The sequence below is a fragment of the Ornithorhynchus anatinus genome, chromosome 11, assembly GCF_004115215.2.
Source record: "Ornithorhynchus anatinus isolate Pmale09 chromosome 11, mOrnAna1.pri.v4, whole genome shotgun sequence".
Taxonomy (NCBI): domain Eukaryota; kingdom Metazoa; phylum Chordata; class Mammalia; order Monotremata; family Ornithorhynchidae; genus Ornithorhynchus; species Ornithorhynchus anatinus.
The window spans coordinates 47564289-47581030 of NC_041738.1; the positions used below are offsets into that span (position 1 = coordinate 47564289).

Consider the following 16742-nt stretch of genomic DNA (forward strand, 5'->3'; position numbering starts at 1 on the left):
TGATTTATCTAGTGTAGCTATTAGACTTCTCTGTAGACTGTAAGCTTATTGAAGGCAGGGAATGAGTCTACCGACTCTATTATATGGTACCCTCCCAAGCGCTTAGTCCAGGGCTCCGCATACAGTAAGCGCTCAGTAAGTACGATTGAACTTTCCTCCAAAGATACTAAATCAGCTGCAACATTGAACGTCGTAGGGCTACACAAGAGAAGTGATTGTCGCCTGCCAGCTTTGGGATGAGCTGGCTTCGAGATGGCGACTAGCTAGGGCCCCGGACCTTCCTCTTCCTCTCTGAAATGCACCTCCTTCCCCGCTGCCTCCCTGGGACCAACTCCTGGGGGGAGTTGGGCATCATCCTCTTCCTGTGGCCCTCTGATGCCGTTTCAGGCTCACGTCTCACAGGAGCGGGACTGGGCTGCCAGCAGTCGCCGCTTTTGGTCTTGGTGGCCATCTTGGAGACAGCAAAAACAACAAGGGGAAGAGCGGGTAAGTCTGCTGCTCTCCATCTACATTTCTCAACTCCTCAGGGCTGTGTGCCCTCTGTCCCTCCCCTCCCTTGGTCCTTGCCGGCCTCTCCCCGTTTCCTTCTGGCTTCCCTTTTCCCTTTCTCTTTGTCTCTGTTCTTTCTTCTTTCGGCTCCTCTCCCCCATCCCTCTGTACCTTCAGCAGTCCCTGTGCTTCATTCCTGCTCCTCCTCCTCTCACTCCAGGAGCCGCGTCATCCCCGAGCAAGTCACAGCCATTCAAAGCACAGGTGTTTTGGTAGAATAGACAATCCGGTACTGTCTCTGACAGGGGGGTCGCACTAAGTGATTGCTTGCCTACTTCAATTTTACAGCTGGGAGACAAGCTATTTCAAGGGAGATTATGTTTCTGGAATAATTTGTAGTGAATGAGGTATCGATCAATCAATTGCAGCCATTACCTGCCCAAAGTAAAATAGATGGTTAGCGGCATTTTTTAAAGTTGCTATTAGGAATGCATGTCACAGTTAAATTAGTAGGATTAATGCAATAGGAGAAATTCAGGATTAATAGCCCATAGTTTTTAGAAATTTTTGGATTCTAGAACCCCTGGATGCGTTTGCGATCAGTGCCTATATATAGCTATGCAATCTTCTGTAAAGATATACACTGACGATCCCGGTTTCTCTCATTGTGGAAAACACTACGTGGATGGATTGAATGTATTTCCTAGGTGGCTCTCTTAAAAGGGCAGATGCACAGCAGACTGAATTTTCTCCAGGGCAATTCTAAGGATTCTGTCGTTTCCTGGAAACAACTTGGGGCTGAGGATGGACAGCGGATTACAGGTAGACTGACCCAGTACCCACTTCCCGCTCAGCCGTTTAGAACCGCATCTTCCGCTGGCGTAGCCTGAGTGCTTTCACCTAGAAATACAATCACCTCTGAAGTAGGTTTGCGCAGGCTGCTCCAGCTGTTGACTTCAGGTATTCAAGTGAATTCACTCCTCTTTAGGTGCGGCGGAAACGTCAATTCTAACTTGCCTCTTCTGCAGGGTCCTTAGGATGTGCAACCAGAAGGCCACCCGTTGGCATGTCTGTACTGTATTCTTCAAATAGGGCTTTTTTGGTGATAGAAGGCTAAAGAAACATATTTAGAAAGCACAAGAACCTGAGGTGTGATTATAAAGGAAGACCCAGAGCCCCTAGCCTTGGTCCGTAAGAAAGAATAGGATGGAAGTGGCCCTTCTGGCAAACAGTATAGGTGGACTAGGCTGCATCCTGCACAATGTAAAGACAGACGTTACAGGGTTGAGAGGCGCTGCTTGAGTCGGACCTCGGGAGAGGCTGAAGTTATGGGGCTTGCCCTTCTCTGACCTAAGCTGTCCAACTTGGACATACTTCTGGGGTGCTTAGAGGGCCACACGTTCGCCCTGGGAGTCGTCGAAACTTGTAGTCCACTGGGTTGATGATAATTTCTGCAGTTATTTCTCTGCAACTGTATGCCCAAGGTCGCGGTTGTCTACGTCGCCCGGCCCTGTGTTACTGCTAATTGTTTACAGTACAATTATTAGGGGTTTAATAATTTAATAATAGTAATTATTAGGGGCTTAAAACCTGATTGTTCCAATGCAAGTAGTGAGAGGAGATTTAGATTTTCCTCTTGCATTTACCCTGGAGAATACATCTGAATTAGGCAAGGGACTAGAGTGTCTTGAGCTTTTATAAGGCCCAAACTCTGTGGGTATTTTGTGCTAAATGGCTACTCGCCTTGTATGGAATTGGAGCTAAAATTGTGAATTTAAGGAAAGAAATTGCCTGGAGGAGATTTGTTTCTGGAGAGCGTTACGGTCATTCTTAAAGGGAATGCTGGGGAATCTTAAGCCAAATTGTTACTTTATAAAGCCAAAGGACCCGGGGCCTGAGGCTTCAATCTATGTTTTGCTGTTAAATAATGCCTTTTATATTCAGTATGATTGTCTAATACTTTTGGTTATGGGATTTAATCATGTAGTGAAAGGGTAAATATATCCTGTAGCTCTTACTTTTTAACCCTGTCTTTAAATAAAACAAACTACACTTTTTCCTCACATTATGCAAAATGCTTCTCTCATTTTTTCCTCATGGTTCAGAATGTAGAGTTAACCTCTCCGTTTCCAAAATGGAGACTCTTCCCAAGGATTCAGGTATGACTAGTAAACTGGCCGGTCTACTCCGTTAAATCCCACATCAGTGCTGGCTTTGGGAACCTCTCAATGGCCTCTCAACTATCAGCATTGTGAAAGTGGAGAAACAACCTGTCATAAGAATGACAGGTGTACAGTTTTTCCTTGCAGGAGAAGCTGCGTCAGATGGGGCAATTCAAACGTTTGCATCATGACCCTGAGGAAAGAAGCTCTTTTGAATGGCTGGTGAGTTTTTTTTTTCCTCATCACCGTTCACGCAGCTGTCCGTTATGAAGACGACGCTACTGTTGACAGAATCCTATCCCTGGGTGTGAATGTGGCTGAGATGCGTGAATGACACAGCCTGCCCTGTTGGGTGTATTGCTGTGCTGCATTGTGGATTTATCGCATTCAGGGCCTGCCACTTGGTGCTCCAGTAGTGAGGTTTTAGAGTCTACAACGTTTTACTCCGTTCCTTCCCCTACAAATCCACCAGACTAAAACTCTCCTCTTCATCAAAGCCGTTCTGAAATCACATCGCTTATTAGTGTGGTATTTGCTAAGTACTGTGGAAGATACCAGATAATCAGATTGGACACAGTCACTGTCCCATATGGGACTCACAGTCTAAATGGGTGGGAGAACAGGTATTAAGTCCACATTTGGCAAATGGCAAGTGAGAATTAGAACTCAGGTCTTCCCTGATGCCTTTCCCAACTCATTTCTTTCCCCATTTTAGATCTCCCCAATTATCACCAGCATTAATGTATTCAACCAACCACACCACTTCTGTACCTACTGACTTGGCTATTCTGCTATTAAAGCATGCATTTATCTATCAAGCCATTTCTTCCTCCTCCTCCTCCTATCTAAAGGATTTCAGTGTATCTCCTCCACTGAAATACAGGATTCCATCTACTAATTCTTATACTCTTCTGAGTGCTTACTATAGTGTTATGGACCCAGGAAGTTCTTAATCTGGTATTTATTGAGGACTTGCTGTATACAGAGCACCATACTAAGTACTTGGGAGAGTGTAATACAAAAGAGTTGGTAGACATGTTCTCTGCCTTGAAGGAGCTTAAGGTAGAGGAAGACTAATATTAGTGAATGAATACTATTGACTAGATGCCAATCAGTATATTTGCAAGCCTAAAAACGATAAAATAATTTTACAAGTAGGGGAAGAAAAAAGTTCCACCTCTCACTTCTAAGAACACTTTCGGGAATCAAATAGGGAAAATGAAGGTCTCATTGCAACTGTAAAAGCCTACTTTTTGAGTGTTCTGACCACCTTTTTCAGCACAACTGATTTTAACCTAGAACACAGCTTTCGAATTGCTCGGGCTTCTAACTGTATTCGCAAGGTAGCCATCTCTAAGTTGAAGCCTTACTTACCCTAAACTCCATAATCAAGTTCCCACAAGAATTAGAAGATATTAAAATGGACCTAAAGTGTTGTTGAGCAACGGGAAGCTGTTCTAACTTTTTTTTTAATGGTACTTAAGTGCTTACTATGTACCAGGCACTGTACTAAGTGCTAATCGAGTTGGACACAATCCATGTCCCACATGGGACTCTGTCTTAATCCCCATTTTACAGACGAGGTAACTGAGGAACAAAAACGTTAAGTAAGGTGCCCAAGGTCACACAGTAGACAAGTGGCAGAACTGGGATTAGAAAACGGGTCCTGCTGACTCCAAAGCCCTTGCTGTATCCACTAGGCCATGATGCTGCTTTTCCCAAATAATCACAGCCCCACGTTGGAGATAATAATAATAATAATAATGTTGGTATTTGTTAAGCGCTTACTATGTGCCGAGCACTGTTCTAAGCACTGGGGTAGACATAGGGGAATCAGGTTGTCCCACGTGGGGCTCACAGTCTTCATCCCCATTTTACAGATGAGGGAACTGAGGCCCAGAGAAGTTAAGTGACTTGCCCACAGTCACACAGCCGACAAGTGGCAGAGATACTAAGCCTTGAATATCGCTTTTTAGATGGCACAAGCAAAAATGACATACGGGAATTTGTAAGAACAAATTCAACTCTAAGGAAAAAAACTTTTGAACAACAACAAAAATAATCATCCTACGTGGCAGACGGTGCCGTTTTAATTTTCTATTCTATTAGTCCATTTCCCCTTGTTAATAACCTTTCAGCCAGCCTGCAGTGAGAGCACGGACATTATCCTAGCTGCACTTTTGGCTAATGCAAAGGCCATGACGTACTGCAATCCAGTCCTTCATTCAACTAAAAGACACGCTTAAGTCTGGCGGAAGCCTTTTAATGCGGAAAGACCGAAAGCTCAGTTCCTGTGCGACTCCATGGTAGGTAGTAGCAAAGGAAGTTTAACAGCCTCTCTCCTAACCTTAGAAGATGAGTATGTTTATGAGAGTTTCTCAGGAGTTTCTAGTTAAGGTTCAGGCTCTCACAATGGGCTCATTTAAGAAGTACGGGCCTAGAGGATTAGTGGAGTGTTTGTCCTCTTTGTCTACCTAGTGTTTAGAAGGAGCTCAGTTTCCCAGCCAGGACCAGAGCTTGTCCTCTTCCAAAATTAAAAAAACAAAACAAATGCAGCCCTCCCTTTTCTTAGATCAGCCCTCCGCTGAGGCCTCGAGGAAATTCCCGAGAGTAAAGGCAAAAAGAATAAAAGCGAGATGGCCTCATTTTCACTCTTAGTTTAAAATATCTTAATAAATTTTATTAATAAAAATCATGGCAATTTAATAAATAGACTGAGTTTTCTGTACAGGTGCATCTGTTTCCCAGAAGGATAGCCCTTTAACGAGTAGTGGAGAGAGACCGAAGCATTGGGAGTGTACAACAGATGACTGGATGAAGTCAGAATTGTTTGCTGAAAGTTGACCTGGCTGTGGAAGAATCTGAGAGAAAAATAATCAAGTGTTGAGAGTGAATGGGCTGTTTACGTAGACAAGTGTTTCCTAAAAATCTTTCTGTTGAAGAAAGGGGCACATTTGAAGAATTAGGCAACAGTCACAGTGTCAGTAGAAAATATATATTATGAAAATGTATATTGGTTTGAGCCTATTATACGTCTTCATGATGAATCTTTATTTTCTTTGTTCGGCAGCAATACTTTTCACAGAGTTTGATGAGTTCTGACAGGACAAACACTGACGAGGATAGTCCAGTTAAAAACAATAGATCTGTCGGGAAGGGAAAAGAGGGAAAATACAAGTCAAGTCGTTTGCTGGGTTTTTTTTTCCTTCAACAGTCTTTACCTACCATTCTGCACAACTCCTGCCACCTGAAGTCCAACCCTGACAACAACTTTCAAGAAATCTCCATTTAATGGGGATGTTTAACTTCCAGCTTAAAGCTTAACTCTCTTACTCTACCCTTCCGTCTGATACTGTTATAGAAAACAAATCAGGGCGATCATTTGTGTAGACGGGGAACATGTCTGTTATATTGTTACGTTGTACTCTCCAAAGCGCTTACTACAGTGGTCTGCACAATGTAGATGCTCAAATACTATTGATTAAGTGATTGAACCCTCACTCTTCATTTTATTTACAGTCCTGCAAACAGATTTTGGAGATTACGTTTTTGAGCATGCTTCAAATTCAGCTGTGAGCAGGGAGGAACTGTGCAAGGAGATGGAAAACCTTATGTGAGTTTGGTCAAGCCCCTTCCCATTTGCCTTCCACGGTCACCTCCTTTGAAAGCTGTAACTTGTACTATCCTAGCGTTTAAAACGCTACTTGGCCCATAGTAAGCTCTCAACAACTCCCATAATTATTCTTCCCAATCAGTAATTCGCTTTTTTAAACGGTACTTGCTAAGTAATCATGATGGGCCAGGCATTACGCTAAGCACTGGGATAGATACAAAACAATCAGGTTGGAATTAGTCCCTGGCCTCCATGGGACTCAGTCCAAATCAGAGGGAGGAAGATTTAATCCTTATTTTACAGGTGACATAACTGAGGCATAGAGAAGTTATGTTAGAGAAGTTATGTGACAAGCTCAAAGTCCTAACAGCAGACAAATGACAGAGCTGGGATTAAGAGCCAGGTCCTCGGAGTCCCAGGGCCCGTGCTTCTTCCACTGAGCCACACTGTTCTCTGAGCTTAGACTCTTTCCTAATGAGGGACCCTCCAACTTACTCCCAGCAGCCCTCGTAATAATGATAGTCATAATAATATTAATGACACTGGTATTTAAGTGCTAAGCGCAGTACTAAGAACTGGGGGAGATACGGGATAATCAGGTCCCACATAGGGGAGGCTAAGAAGGTGGGAGAACAGGAATTGAACTCCATTTGGCAGCTGAGGGAACTGAGGCACAGAAAAGGCAAGTGGCAAAGAATGGATTAGAACCCAGATCCTTTGACTCCCAAGCCCCTGCTTTTTCCACTAGGCCATGCTGCTTCTGCTCATAGAGCATTCTGGTTACCGCACAACTATGCCCCTTGGGCAAAGCTCCCTTGGGAACTAGTCTAATCCCTACCTGTGTCACACTGTATCTACGTAGAAGTATTTCTTGGAAACTCATTAAGTGCAGAGTACTAGACTAGGTGCTTGGGAAAATACAATAAAAAGTCAAAAAAGAGACAGTCCCTGCTTCGTAACAGCCCCTCCTCCCCTCTGGGTGGTGGGGAAGTCAGGGTGAAGAAATGTTAAAAGCTTCTTCCCATCTCTAGAATCATGTACGTGGAACAGATGATGAGACAAAACAATTAATCTTAGTCTCTTCCAGCACACTCAATTCCCGCATTAGGGTGTAACGTCTTTGTGGGCATGGTAATTTCCAATGTGCTTAGTACAACATGTTGTTCCCTCCATCCCCAGAGGTGTTGAATAAATAGCCATTATTGTTGTTATAATTAATAATGCCACAAGAGTGGAATGATGCGTCTCTAGCCTGGGACTGTTTCAAAGCACTAGGTACGGCAAGATGGGCATTTCACCGGGTAAGTGAAAATGCTAGGACATAAAGGGTGGGACTCTGTAAAAAGTCCATTCATCATCAGCAATGGTATTTATTGAGCACTTACTGGGTGCAGAGCACTGTATTAAGCGCTTGGGAGAGTACAATACAAGAGAGTTGGTAGACAGGTTCCCTGTCCACAGTGAGTTTACGGCCTAGCTGGGGAGGGAGTCCAAAGTGTGATGAAGTTATTAAACTCTTCCTGGATTTTGGCCGGTGTAACTTACCTAATGCTCCCAAATTTTCAGTCTGAAAGATCTTCTGTAAAGGTGGAATGTAGATAACAGCCATCTGCCCTAAAATAGACCCAAGCGCTGAGTACAGGAACATGCGATTCCTGAAAAACCCAATCTCAAATATCAGCTTGGTCTGAAAGAGATCAGAAAGCGACATTTTCCATTTGTGTCGTAGGCATGAGTGAGCATTTTTAATAGCCATCCGCCATCACCCTAATCAATTCAGTCGTGGTTAAATGTATGACTGTAACTAGGCCTATGGCTTTTCCTTGTCCTCTGGGGAGTCCGTATTTACTCATTCATCAACTATTCAACTTATAATAAATGTAGACGCTATTTTTATTTCTAAACTTATTAGTTGGCTGTTGGCACGGCCAGTGAGCCTCACCTGAGAACGGCATGTCAAGGCATTGAAGAGGTCAAAAAACACAAAGCAAGTGAATGTCATTGTGGTCGTTCTGGGTGTGATCTCCTTGCCCTCAGGAATCTGAATACACACAGGCAAAATAGAATTACATAAAAGGAGAAAAATTAATGAGTCTTAAAAAAATTCACTTCCTAAACAGCCCAGTGTCATATCCCTCTGTTTTAATGAAGGCAATCAATTTTTATGAAAACCATCCAAACTTTTAATCTCACTTTTATGGCATTTCTCAAACTGTATTGCAATTCAAATCCCGACTACCCTCACTGTTAGAGGAACAACAGAATTTGAAAGCATTTTTAACTAAAATTAAACCTGGGAACACTGTAGTAGCTTTTTCTACAGACTCATCGTACTCTAGCCTAGGGCAGATAGTTGTCCCGATAAAATTAATAATGGGATAATTATTAAGCAAAACCAGCTTCAAAACAATTTACGGGCAGTTAAACACAGCATTCAGGAGCCAAAGTGTTTAATCCTGTGGCAAAACTGAACAATAATATCAGAAGCCTCTAAATGGAATCGGCATTTTTCTAGGTGCCAGTGAAAAACGTGGGAGAAAGTTTTTCTCACCTCTTTCCAAAAGATAAAAAGAGTGCCACTGATGATGATGATAGCAGATAGTAAAATTTTCAAGATCAGTGCTTTGCTGAGAATGGTATCTTTAACACTCCTGGGAGGCTGCTTAATGGCATCTTTATCAACTGGTTCCACTCCCAAACTATTCAAAACAAAAGTGCAATGGATTGAGCTTAAAAATAAAAAAAGAACTTGGAAATTTTTTCTTTTAAAAAATGTTTTTCTACCATTCATTAGGTAGATGGGCTTTATGGGAGAGCAGAATAATCTTTTCATTAAGGCAACCACCTTGGGTTTTCAGTTCCAGGAGGTGAGGGGAAAATGTACAATGTAATTATTTAAAATTTTTTTTAATTGCTAAGAACAGACCAAAGGGTAATACCAAGATCACTTAAGACTGTTTAAGCTGTTCAATCCAGGCTCTATTTAAAAAAAAATCATAATTGTTTAGCGCTAACTACGTTCCAGGGACCATTCTAAGCGCTGGGGTAGGTACACAGTAATCAGCTTGGACACAGTCCATGTCCCACATGGGGCTCGCAGTCTTAAGCCCCATTTCATAGATCTTCTGCAGATTTAAAGACAGCGAGTGATGCCAATTCTGCATCAAAATTTAGCCCAAATCAGGATTTGGGAAATGATAGTGTCCAGTTGCCTTTATGACTGAATGTTCTGGACCTTTCCCAAACTGAATATTTTACTTCTGGAGCAGTTCAGCCAACACCACCTACATTTAATTCTTAACAGCTCGTTACGGGCAGGGAACGAGTCTGCTAATTCTGCTGTATTGTACTCTCCCAACCGCTCACAGAGCTCTGCACGTATTAAGTGCTCAGTAAATACCATTAACTAACTGATTAACATCGAGTGGTTATGACTGATTCACAGAACTTGAGATCCTAAAACACAGTCAGACCAGCACTGAGACAGTGTTCATCCATCACGCCTTTGTTGGGCAAGGATGGTGAGGAGAATCAACACCAGAAATGCATTAAAGACACCATGGAACAAAAGTGCAAACAATATGACCCAGAGATGATCAGTTTCAATCACTTTTGCAAGCCCCGTTGCCCCAGTTTTATGTTGGTTTTGCATTAAAACCTAGGCCTCCTGGAAGAAAAGGTTTTAAGTATCTCCTTCAAAAGAGCTGGCCTTCTACAAAGATACTAACAACTGCTCCCATCAAATGAGTAAAATTTTACTTTCCCTTTGAAGTGAATCTTTTTAAAAAGGGCACATTCCAGTAACTTCAAAGTAATCTTTTGGGAAAGGGGGAATCTTTTTGAGATTTCATGCCTAAAGTCTTCCTCGCCCTAGCGTCCAAAAGAACCAGGAAACGTGCTTGCTCCTTGTGGGCAGGGATCGTGTCTACCAACCCTACAGTACCGAACTCTCCCAAGTGCTTAGTGCAGCATTTTGCACACAGTAAGTGCTCAATAAATACCGCCGATTGACTGTGTGCTGGGCCTAAAGACCGGCAGGAGTAGTATGCCCTGCTGTGGAAGGGGCCCGAGTCTGGGTGTTCTGTCCTGGGTTGGGTTTCCAGGGTGGCACAGATTCAGGCTTGATGGGCTGTCAAAGTGGAGCCCTCAACTCTAAAAACAGAAGAGGCTTCTGGGAGGTAAAATGGTGAGCACCCAAGGGAAATTGGAAATTGTTGGTAGCCTGTGGGCAAGTTACTTAACTTCTCTATGCCTCAGTTACCTCATTTGTAAAATGGGGACTGAGACTGTAAACCCCATGAGGGACAGGGATGACTATGTCCAGCTTGATTTCCTTGTATCTACCCCAGCGCTTAGTTCAGTTCCTGGCCACACAGTTAGCACTTAAATAGTCATTCATTCAATAGTACTTATTGAGTGCTTACTATGTGCAGAGCACTGTACTAAGCGCTTGGAATGTACAAATCGGTATCAGATAGAGACAGTCCCTGCCCTTTGACGGGTTTACAGTCTAATCGGGGGAGACGGACAGACAAGAACAATAGCAGTAAATAGAATCAAGGGGAAGAACATCTCATTAAAACAATAGCAAATAAATAGAATCAAGGTGATGTACATCTCATTAACAAAATAAATAGGGTAATGAAGATATAGACAGTTGAGCGGATGAGTACAGTGCTGAGGGGAGGGGAAGGGAGAGGGGGAGGAGCAGAGGGAAAGGGGGGAGAAGAGGGTTTAGCTGCAGAGAGGGGAAGAGGTGGGGGGGGGGGGGTAGAGGGAGCAGAGGGAAAAGGGGAAATATCATTTAAATAAATACTTTTTAAAAAGATGGGGGCTTGGCCTGTGACCTTTGACAAGTACCAGCACTCCCAACTTCAGCTTATTCTGGGACAGCTGGTCTCTTGGAGCCCAAGAGCACCTAGGTGAGCAGTGACAGAGATCCTGGCTGGGGTTTGCAAAGACCAGCTGAGAGGAAATAAAGATGTGGACGGTTAATCCTGAGACAGGACTAAAAGGCCAAGTATCTCTCAAGGCTAAATTTGAGGAAACAGAGCAGAATCCCTCAGTGAGGATCTGGAATGCAACCATAGAGGGTGACAAAGATCCATCAGAAAAAATGGGATACTAGCACTGGGGAAAGCTGAAATCCTTTGGAAAATAAAGAGATTTTTGGTAAAAAAAACCCAAACAAACTCCACTGTCCTGGACATCCACACCGCTCAGATAATGTCCCTTAGGTAAATACTCCGATTCATCGACTTAATTACCTTTGAGCTGGGGGTCCATCCATAATAATGTTGATCCACAGAATTTGCATAGCGTTGAGTGGATTTGGCAAATTGAATACTGTGGAGAGAGTAATTAAGCTCAAAGCCGAAATACTCCTGTAAAGTAAAAACAGGCACAGGGCACTGTGAATCTCAGATTTCCAGAGTGGATCTGGTTAATGAGAAACTTCCTCTGAGGAGTCGCTACTTACGTGCTAAGCTGAAACCGGACAAAGTTTTTTATGTTGTAAAAAATTCCCTTGCCTTCCTCAACCGCGTTCCTGGAAGACAACCGGACATAGTTTTTAAACTAATGAGTACTTGTGGAATCTTCCACCACCCAGCATTAAGCCAAATAAACGTTAAGAAGTACTCGGGACATTACTCCTGCCCAGCACGTATCTGAAATGTAGCTTACATTATAGTGGAGAAATCATCATCCACCAATATCATATTGGCAGCTTCTTTGCTGACATCAGTCCCCGTCTGTCCCATGGCAATCCCAATATCGGCAGATTTCAGGGCCACTGCGTCATTCACACCATCCCCTGTCATTCCTACAATAGCGCCAGACTCCTGCAAAGCCTGCGGAAAAACCCAGAATGTTCGTGTCGACGGCATCGTGATCGTTTATGATGAAAATGACCCGTTGAGAAAAATACATTCTTCCATTCTCATTTTGGAAAATCGAATTCCAATAATTACTTGAAATGCAAATATGATGCAATCAACACTTGACTTTTTCCACTTTTGGCAATTTGAATGGCTTAAATGCAGTTTCAGGGACCGGACATACCTTGATTATTTTGAGTTTGTGCTTTGGACTTGTTCTGAAGAATACTGACACCTGTAAGGTAAAAGCGGATCTAAATCAGATTACGGTATGAGCTGAAGACAGACCTACACGGTCTTCAAACGGCTCATCTTCCAACGGCTTACCTTTCTAACTTTGGCAGACAGCTCTGGCTTAGCCGTGTTTTCCACCTCTTCTCCCGACATAGCCTTTAGCTTTCCGTTGCCCAGACCGATGTTCCTGCCTTCAAATGAGAGCTGGGGTCAGTGCTTCCTGCTGCACAGCTTCCAGTACTGGTACAGGTAGTAAAAATTGAGAGGGAGGAGGAGAATGCAGAAGGAAGGCTCCAGAAATAGATGAGCCTCGTTTGGTTGCCCCTTTCACCATCAAGTTACTTAGCCTGTGAGCCCCATGCGGGGCAGCGACTGTGTCCGATCTAATTAACTCATGCCTACTCCAGCACTTAGAATAGTGTTCGACACACAGTAAGTGCTTAACATAGAGAAGCAGCGTGGCTCAGTGGAAAGAGCACGGGCTTTGGAATCAGAGGTCATGGGTTCGAATCCCGGCTCTGCCACTCATCAGCTGTGTGACTGTGGGCAAGTCACTTAACTTCTCTGTGCCTCAGTTCCCTCATCTGTAAAATGGGGATGAAGACTGTGAGCCCCACGTGGGACAACCTGATTCCCTTGTGTCTACCCCAGCGCTTAGAACAGTGCTCTGCACATAGTAAGCGCTTAACAAATACCAACATTATTACATATACCATAAAAAGAAGAAAAAGTTTGCCAGTGGGTTGTAGCTCCAATCTCCATGACCCCACCCGTTGGAGAATTGCTGGAAGGAGTCTCCTCATTTCAGCTCCTAAGGATTTCTAGTGGCCTTCATCATTTCCCCCACACTTCTTCAAGAAGAAGGACTTTCCCTTTCCAATGTCTGGCATTAGGGCCACTGAGTGGGTGAGGAGCCAAAAAAGACTGAGAATCCTCAAGGGAACAGAAATAAAATTTCTTCTGGAATTTCAACTGAGAATACACTTCCCAGTCTGGGTGAGTCTATGTAAATGACCTCCAAAGCACTCTCAGATTCACTGGAGCCCTCAGGTACATTTCATATACTTTATACCCTTTGCCGTCCCTTGGCGTTAACAGCAGAGGAGAGTGAAGCAGCGTGGCACAGGGGAAAGAGCCTGAGCTTTGGAGTCAGAGGTCATGGGTTCGACTCCCAGCTCTGCCACTTGTCAGCTGTGTGACTGTGGGCAAGTCACAACTTCTCTGGGCCTCAGTGACCTCATCTGTAATATGGGGATTAACTGTGAGCCTCACATGGGACAACCTGATTACCCTGTATCTACCCCAGCACTTAGAACAGTGCTCTGCACATTGTAAGCGCTTAACAAATACCAACGTTATTATTATTATTACCAGGGAAGGCAAAGCACACGGGATTCCTAGTACAGTTCTAATCAACTCTAAGAACTTGGGTGAGGACTTCAGTTTCCTGATGGTCAAAGGAAAAGAACTTTACCTTATCTCCTTGTTGAGGCCATTGTGGGGACTGACGAGACAATGATCCTGACTTTCTGGCTAAAGAGAGTTCACTGTTTGCTTCTGGAGCTAAAATAACTGGTTGGGAGAAGGACAATCCTTATTGGAAGAGATAAGATCAAGCCCTGGGTTTCCCCAAAGCTGTGAGCTCTTTGGTAAATGCAATCCTCATTCCATCTTCAAACACCACATGCATACAAAATGCACCCTGGATCTGAGTCTCTGAATCGGTCGATCATATTTATAGAGCAGAGCACTGTACTAACTGCTTGGGAGAATACAATATAACAATGAACAGACACATTTCCTGCCCACATCGAGTTTCCAGTCTAGAGACTATTCTGTACTCTGAGGACCCAGAGTAAAATTTCTCTGCGTGTCCAGGCCCTCAAATAAGTTAAATTGGCCCTGTCAGCGCTAGAGGAGACCTGATGAGGACAAACAGCCAGAGAGTAGTGCCCTGTAGGGTGAGATTTCTATCGGGTAAGGACGACTTCCTGCCTGGTACATAGAATCAGGTTTGCCTTTGGGGTCAGCATAAGAGTGGGGGGGCTGGTGTGTGGAGATAGGGAATGGCCAATCCTGAGAGAACAGACTGTAAGCTCTTTGAGGTCAGGGATTATGTTGGCTAATTACTGTACTCTTCTAAGCTTTAGGTGCAGACAGACCACTCTACTCCACAGGTGCTCAAGAAAAATGATCGTTGCCAGCCAGCTCGGCTCGGTGGTTCACGGGTTGACGAGGCAGACTCAAAAGTGCGGATTAGAGATACCCAACTCCCAAAGAGTTCAGTGTTTCTGCGTAACCCAGTGGAGCACTCAGTAGAGACTTGCTGAGGCAACGTGTCTAACAATGCAATTTCTCCTGAAAAATCGAGTCAGCAAAACCTGGCTTCTTGTTCTCCCTGAAACCTTCCCCATTTCCATCCCCTCCCTCTCCCTTCTTGTTTGTTACCTATAGCCAGAGCAGTTTCCAAGGCATCTCCCGTTATCATTTTCACAGATACGCCGGACTCGGAGAGAATCTGAACCGCTTCTTTCACTCCAGCCCTTGGGGGATCAATTATACCAACGAGGCCTAAAAATGTAAGTCTGCCCAGCTCTGGACCTGAAGCAAGAGCTAAAACTAATAAGAGACAGAGATGTAGTTCATATGAGTTTCACAACCAAACTATAAAACATTCCACAAAACAGATTCTAATTTCCCTGTGGGTGGGTGGGGTTCTGAACCTCGAATTTGCTACGTGCACGGAAGATAAATATTTGTCACTCCATTATTGAATGGGCCAATTGAATGTCACTCCCAATGACTTGGGAGATTTAGCCAAAGAGATGCACCTGAAAAGAATGACAGCCAATCAATCTTCAATCGATTAATCGTATGTAGCGATCACCTACTGTGTGCAGAACACTGTACTAAGCGATTGGGAGGGTAAAATATAACAGTATGAGAGAGTTGGCGGACACTTTCCCTGCTGGCAATGAGCTTACAGTCTAAAGGGAAAATCCACATGGTGTTTATTCTTCAAGGCAAGACTGACTTAATACCTTAGTTTACGAAAGGTGCCGAGAGACTCGTGCCTTGGTCGCACAGTGGGGTGGGTGGCTGGAACGCGCAGTTGGGCAGGCGGGAGGTCTGTCCCCTCGCCCCCTGCTAACTCACTTCCCTGCTCTCCTCCTCCAACCCAGCTCGCACACTTGGCTCCTTTGATACCAACCTTCTCACTGTGCCTCCAATTTACCCTGGCCCACGTCCTAACTCTGGCCTAGAATGCCCTCCCTCCTCAAATCTGACAGGCAATTTCCCTCCTCCCCCTCAAAGCCTTAAGTGCTTGGCACATAGTAAGCCCTTAACAAGTACCATAATTATTATTATTATTCCTGAAGGCCCATCTCCTCCAAGACGCCTTCCCAGACTAAGCCCCACTTTTCCTCATCTCCCACTCCTTTCTGCATCACCCTGACTTGCTTTCTTTTCTCTCCCCGCCGTCCCACAGCACTTATGTATATACCTGTCATTTTATTTATTTATATTAATGTGCCCATCTTCCCCACCTCTAGACTGTGAGCTCGTTGTGGGCAGGGATTGTCTCTTTATTGCTGTATTGTACTTTCCCAAGCGCTTAGTACAGTGCTCTGCACACAGTAAGTGCTTGATAAATATGATTGAAAGAATGAATGAACAAACTCAACGCTGGTGGCCTTCCTCACTCTGCCAGTAGCTCAAATTCATCACATTCTTCTTCCGGTACTGAATTCAGCTTAGTTGGTGTTAAACTCCTGCTTTCCACTCCAGAACATGGGATTTATTAGAGCTAGTGAAATCTGTTAAATGTTTTCTGTTTTTAACAGGAGCAGCATGGCCCAGTGGAAAGAGCATGGGTTTGGGAGTCAGAGGACTTGGCTTCTAATTTTGGCTATGCAGTTGCCTACTATGTGTCCTGGGGCAAGTACCTTAAATTCTCTGTCCCTCAGTTTCCTCATCTGTAAAATGGGATTAAATCCTACTTCCTCTTACTTAGACTGTGAGGCCTTTGAGGAAAAGGGGCTGTGTCCAACTGATCATCTTGTATCTACCCCAGCATTTAGTACAGTGCTTGGCACATAGTAAGGGCTTAACAACTATCATTAATATTATTATGTTTTACAGCAAATGTATGACAAGAGGTGAAAATTTGTAAATTGGTGCTCTTTCCACAAATATATTAATATAGTATTCTAAAATTCTTAGTTGGTTAAATATGGGTACTTATCGGATAATATTTTTCTTTACCCTTTGGCAGAAAAAAATAGGGCTTATGAATAAGAGTGGTTTTCTTTTTAAAGGAATTCAACTTTTTTTTCTTTAGAGGTGGTTTCTTGGCCACAAGGG

The 16742-nt window shown here is 43.8% G+C and overlaps 1 protein-coding gene across 4 annotated transcripts in view; it reads right to left on the minus strand.

Annotated features, from left to right (window-relative positions):
- Nucleotides 1-5293: 5293 nt before the first annotated feature.
- The window catches only part of ATP2C2 (ATPase secretory pathway Ca2+ transporting 2), an 86402-nt gene continuing 74953 nt past the window's right edge, over nt 5294-16742 (minus strand). Inside the window, exons 18-27 of one of the 4 annotated variants that reach the window (XM_029075149.2) lie at nt 14826-14996; nt 12471-12568; nt 12328-12378; nt 11950-12116; nt 11744-11812; nt 11532-11648; nt 8816-8963; nt 8207-8305; nt 7810-7878; nt 5294-5797 (exon numbers count right to left, since the gene is read on the minus strand). In XM_029075149.2, the coding sequence (XP_028930982.1) occupies nt 7810-7878; nt 8207-8305; nt 8816-8963; nt 11532-11648; nt 11744-11812; nt 11950-12116; nt 12328-12378; nt 12471-12568; nt 14826-14996 (989 nt within the window). In that variant the 3' untranslated portion in view covers nt 5294-5797. Of the gene's footprint in view, nt 5798-7809; nt 7952-8206; nt 8306-8815; nt 8964-11531; nt 11649-11743; nt 11813-11949; nt 12117-12327; nt 12379-12470; nt 12569-14825; nt 14997-16742 lie in introns of those variants that run through there. The other 3 variants (XM_007671647.2, XR_005660545.1, XR_003762850.1) reach the window with 3 other exon arrangements.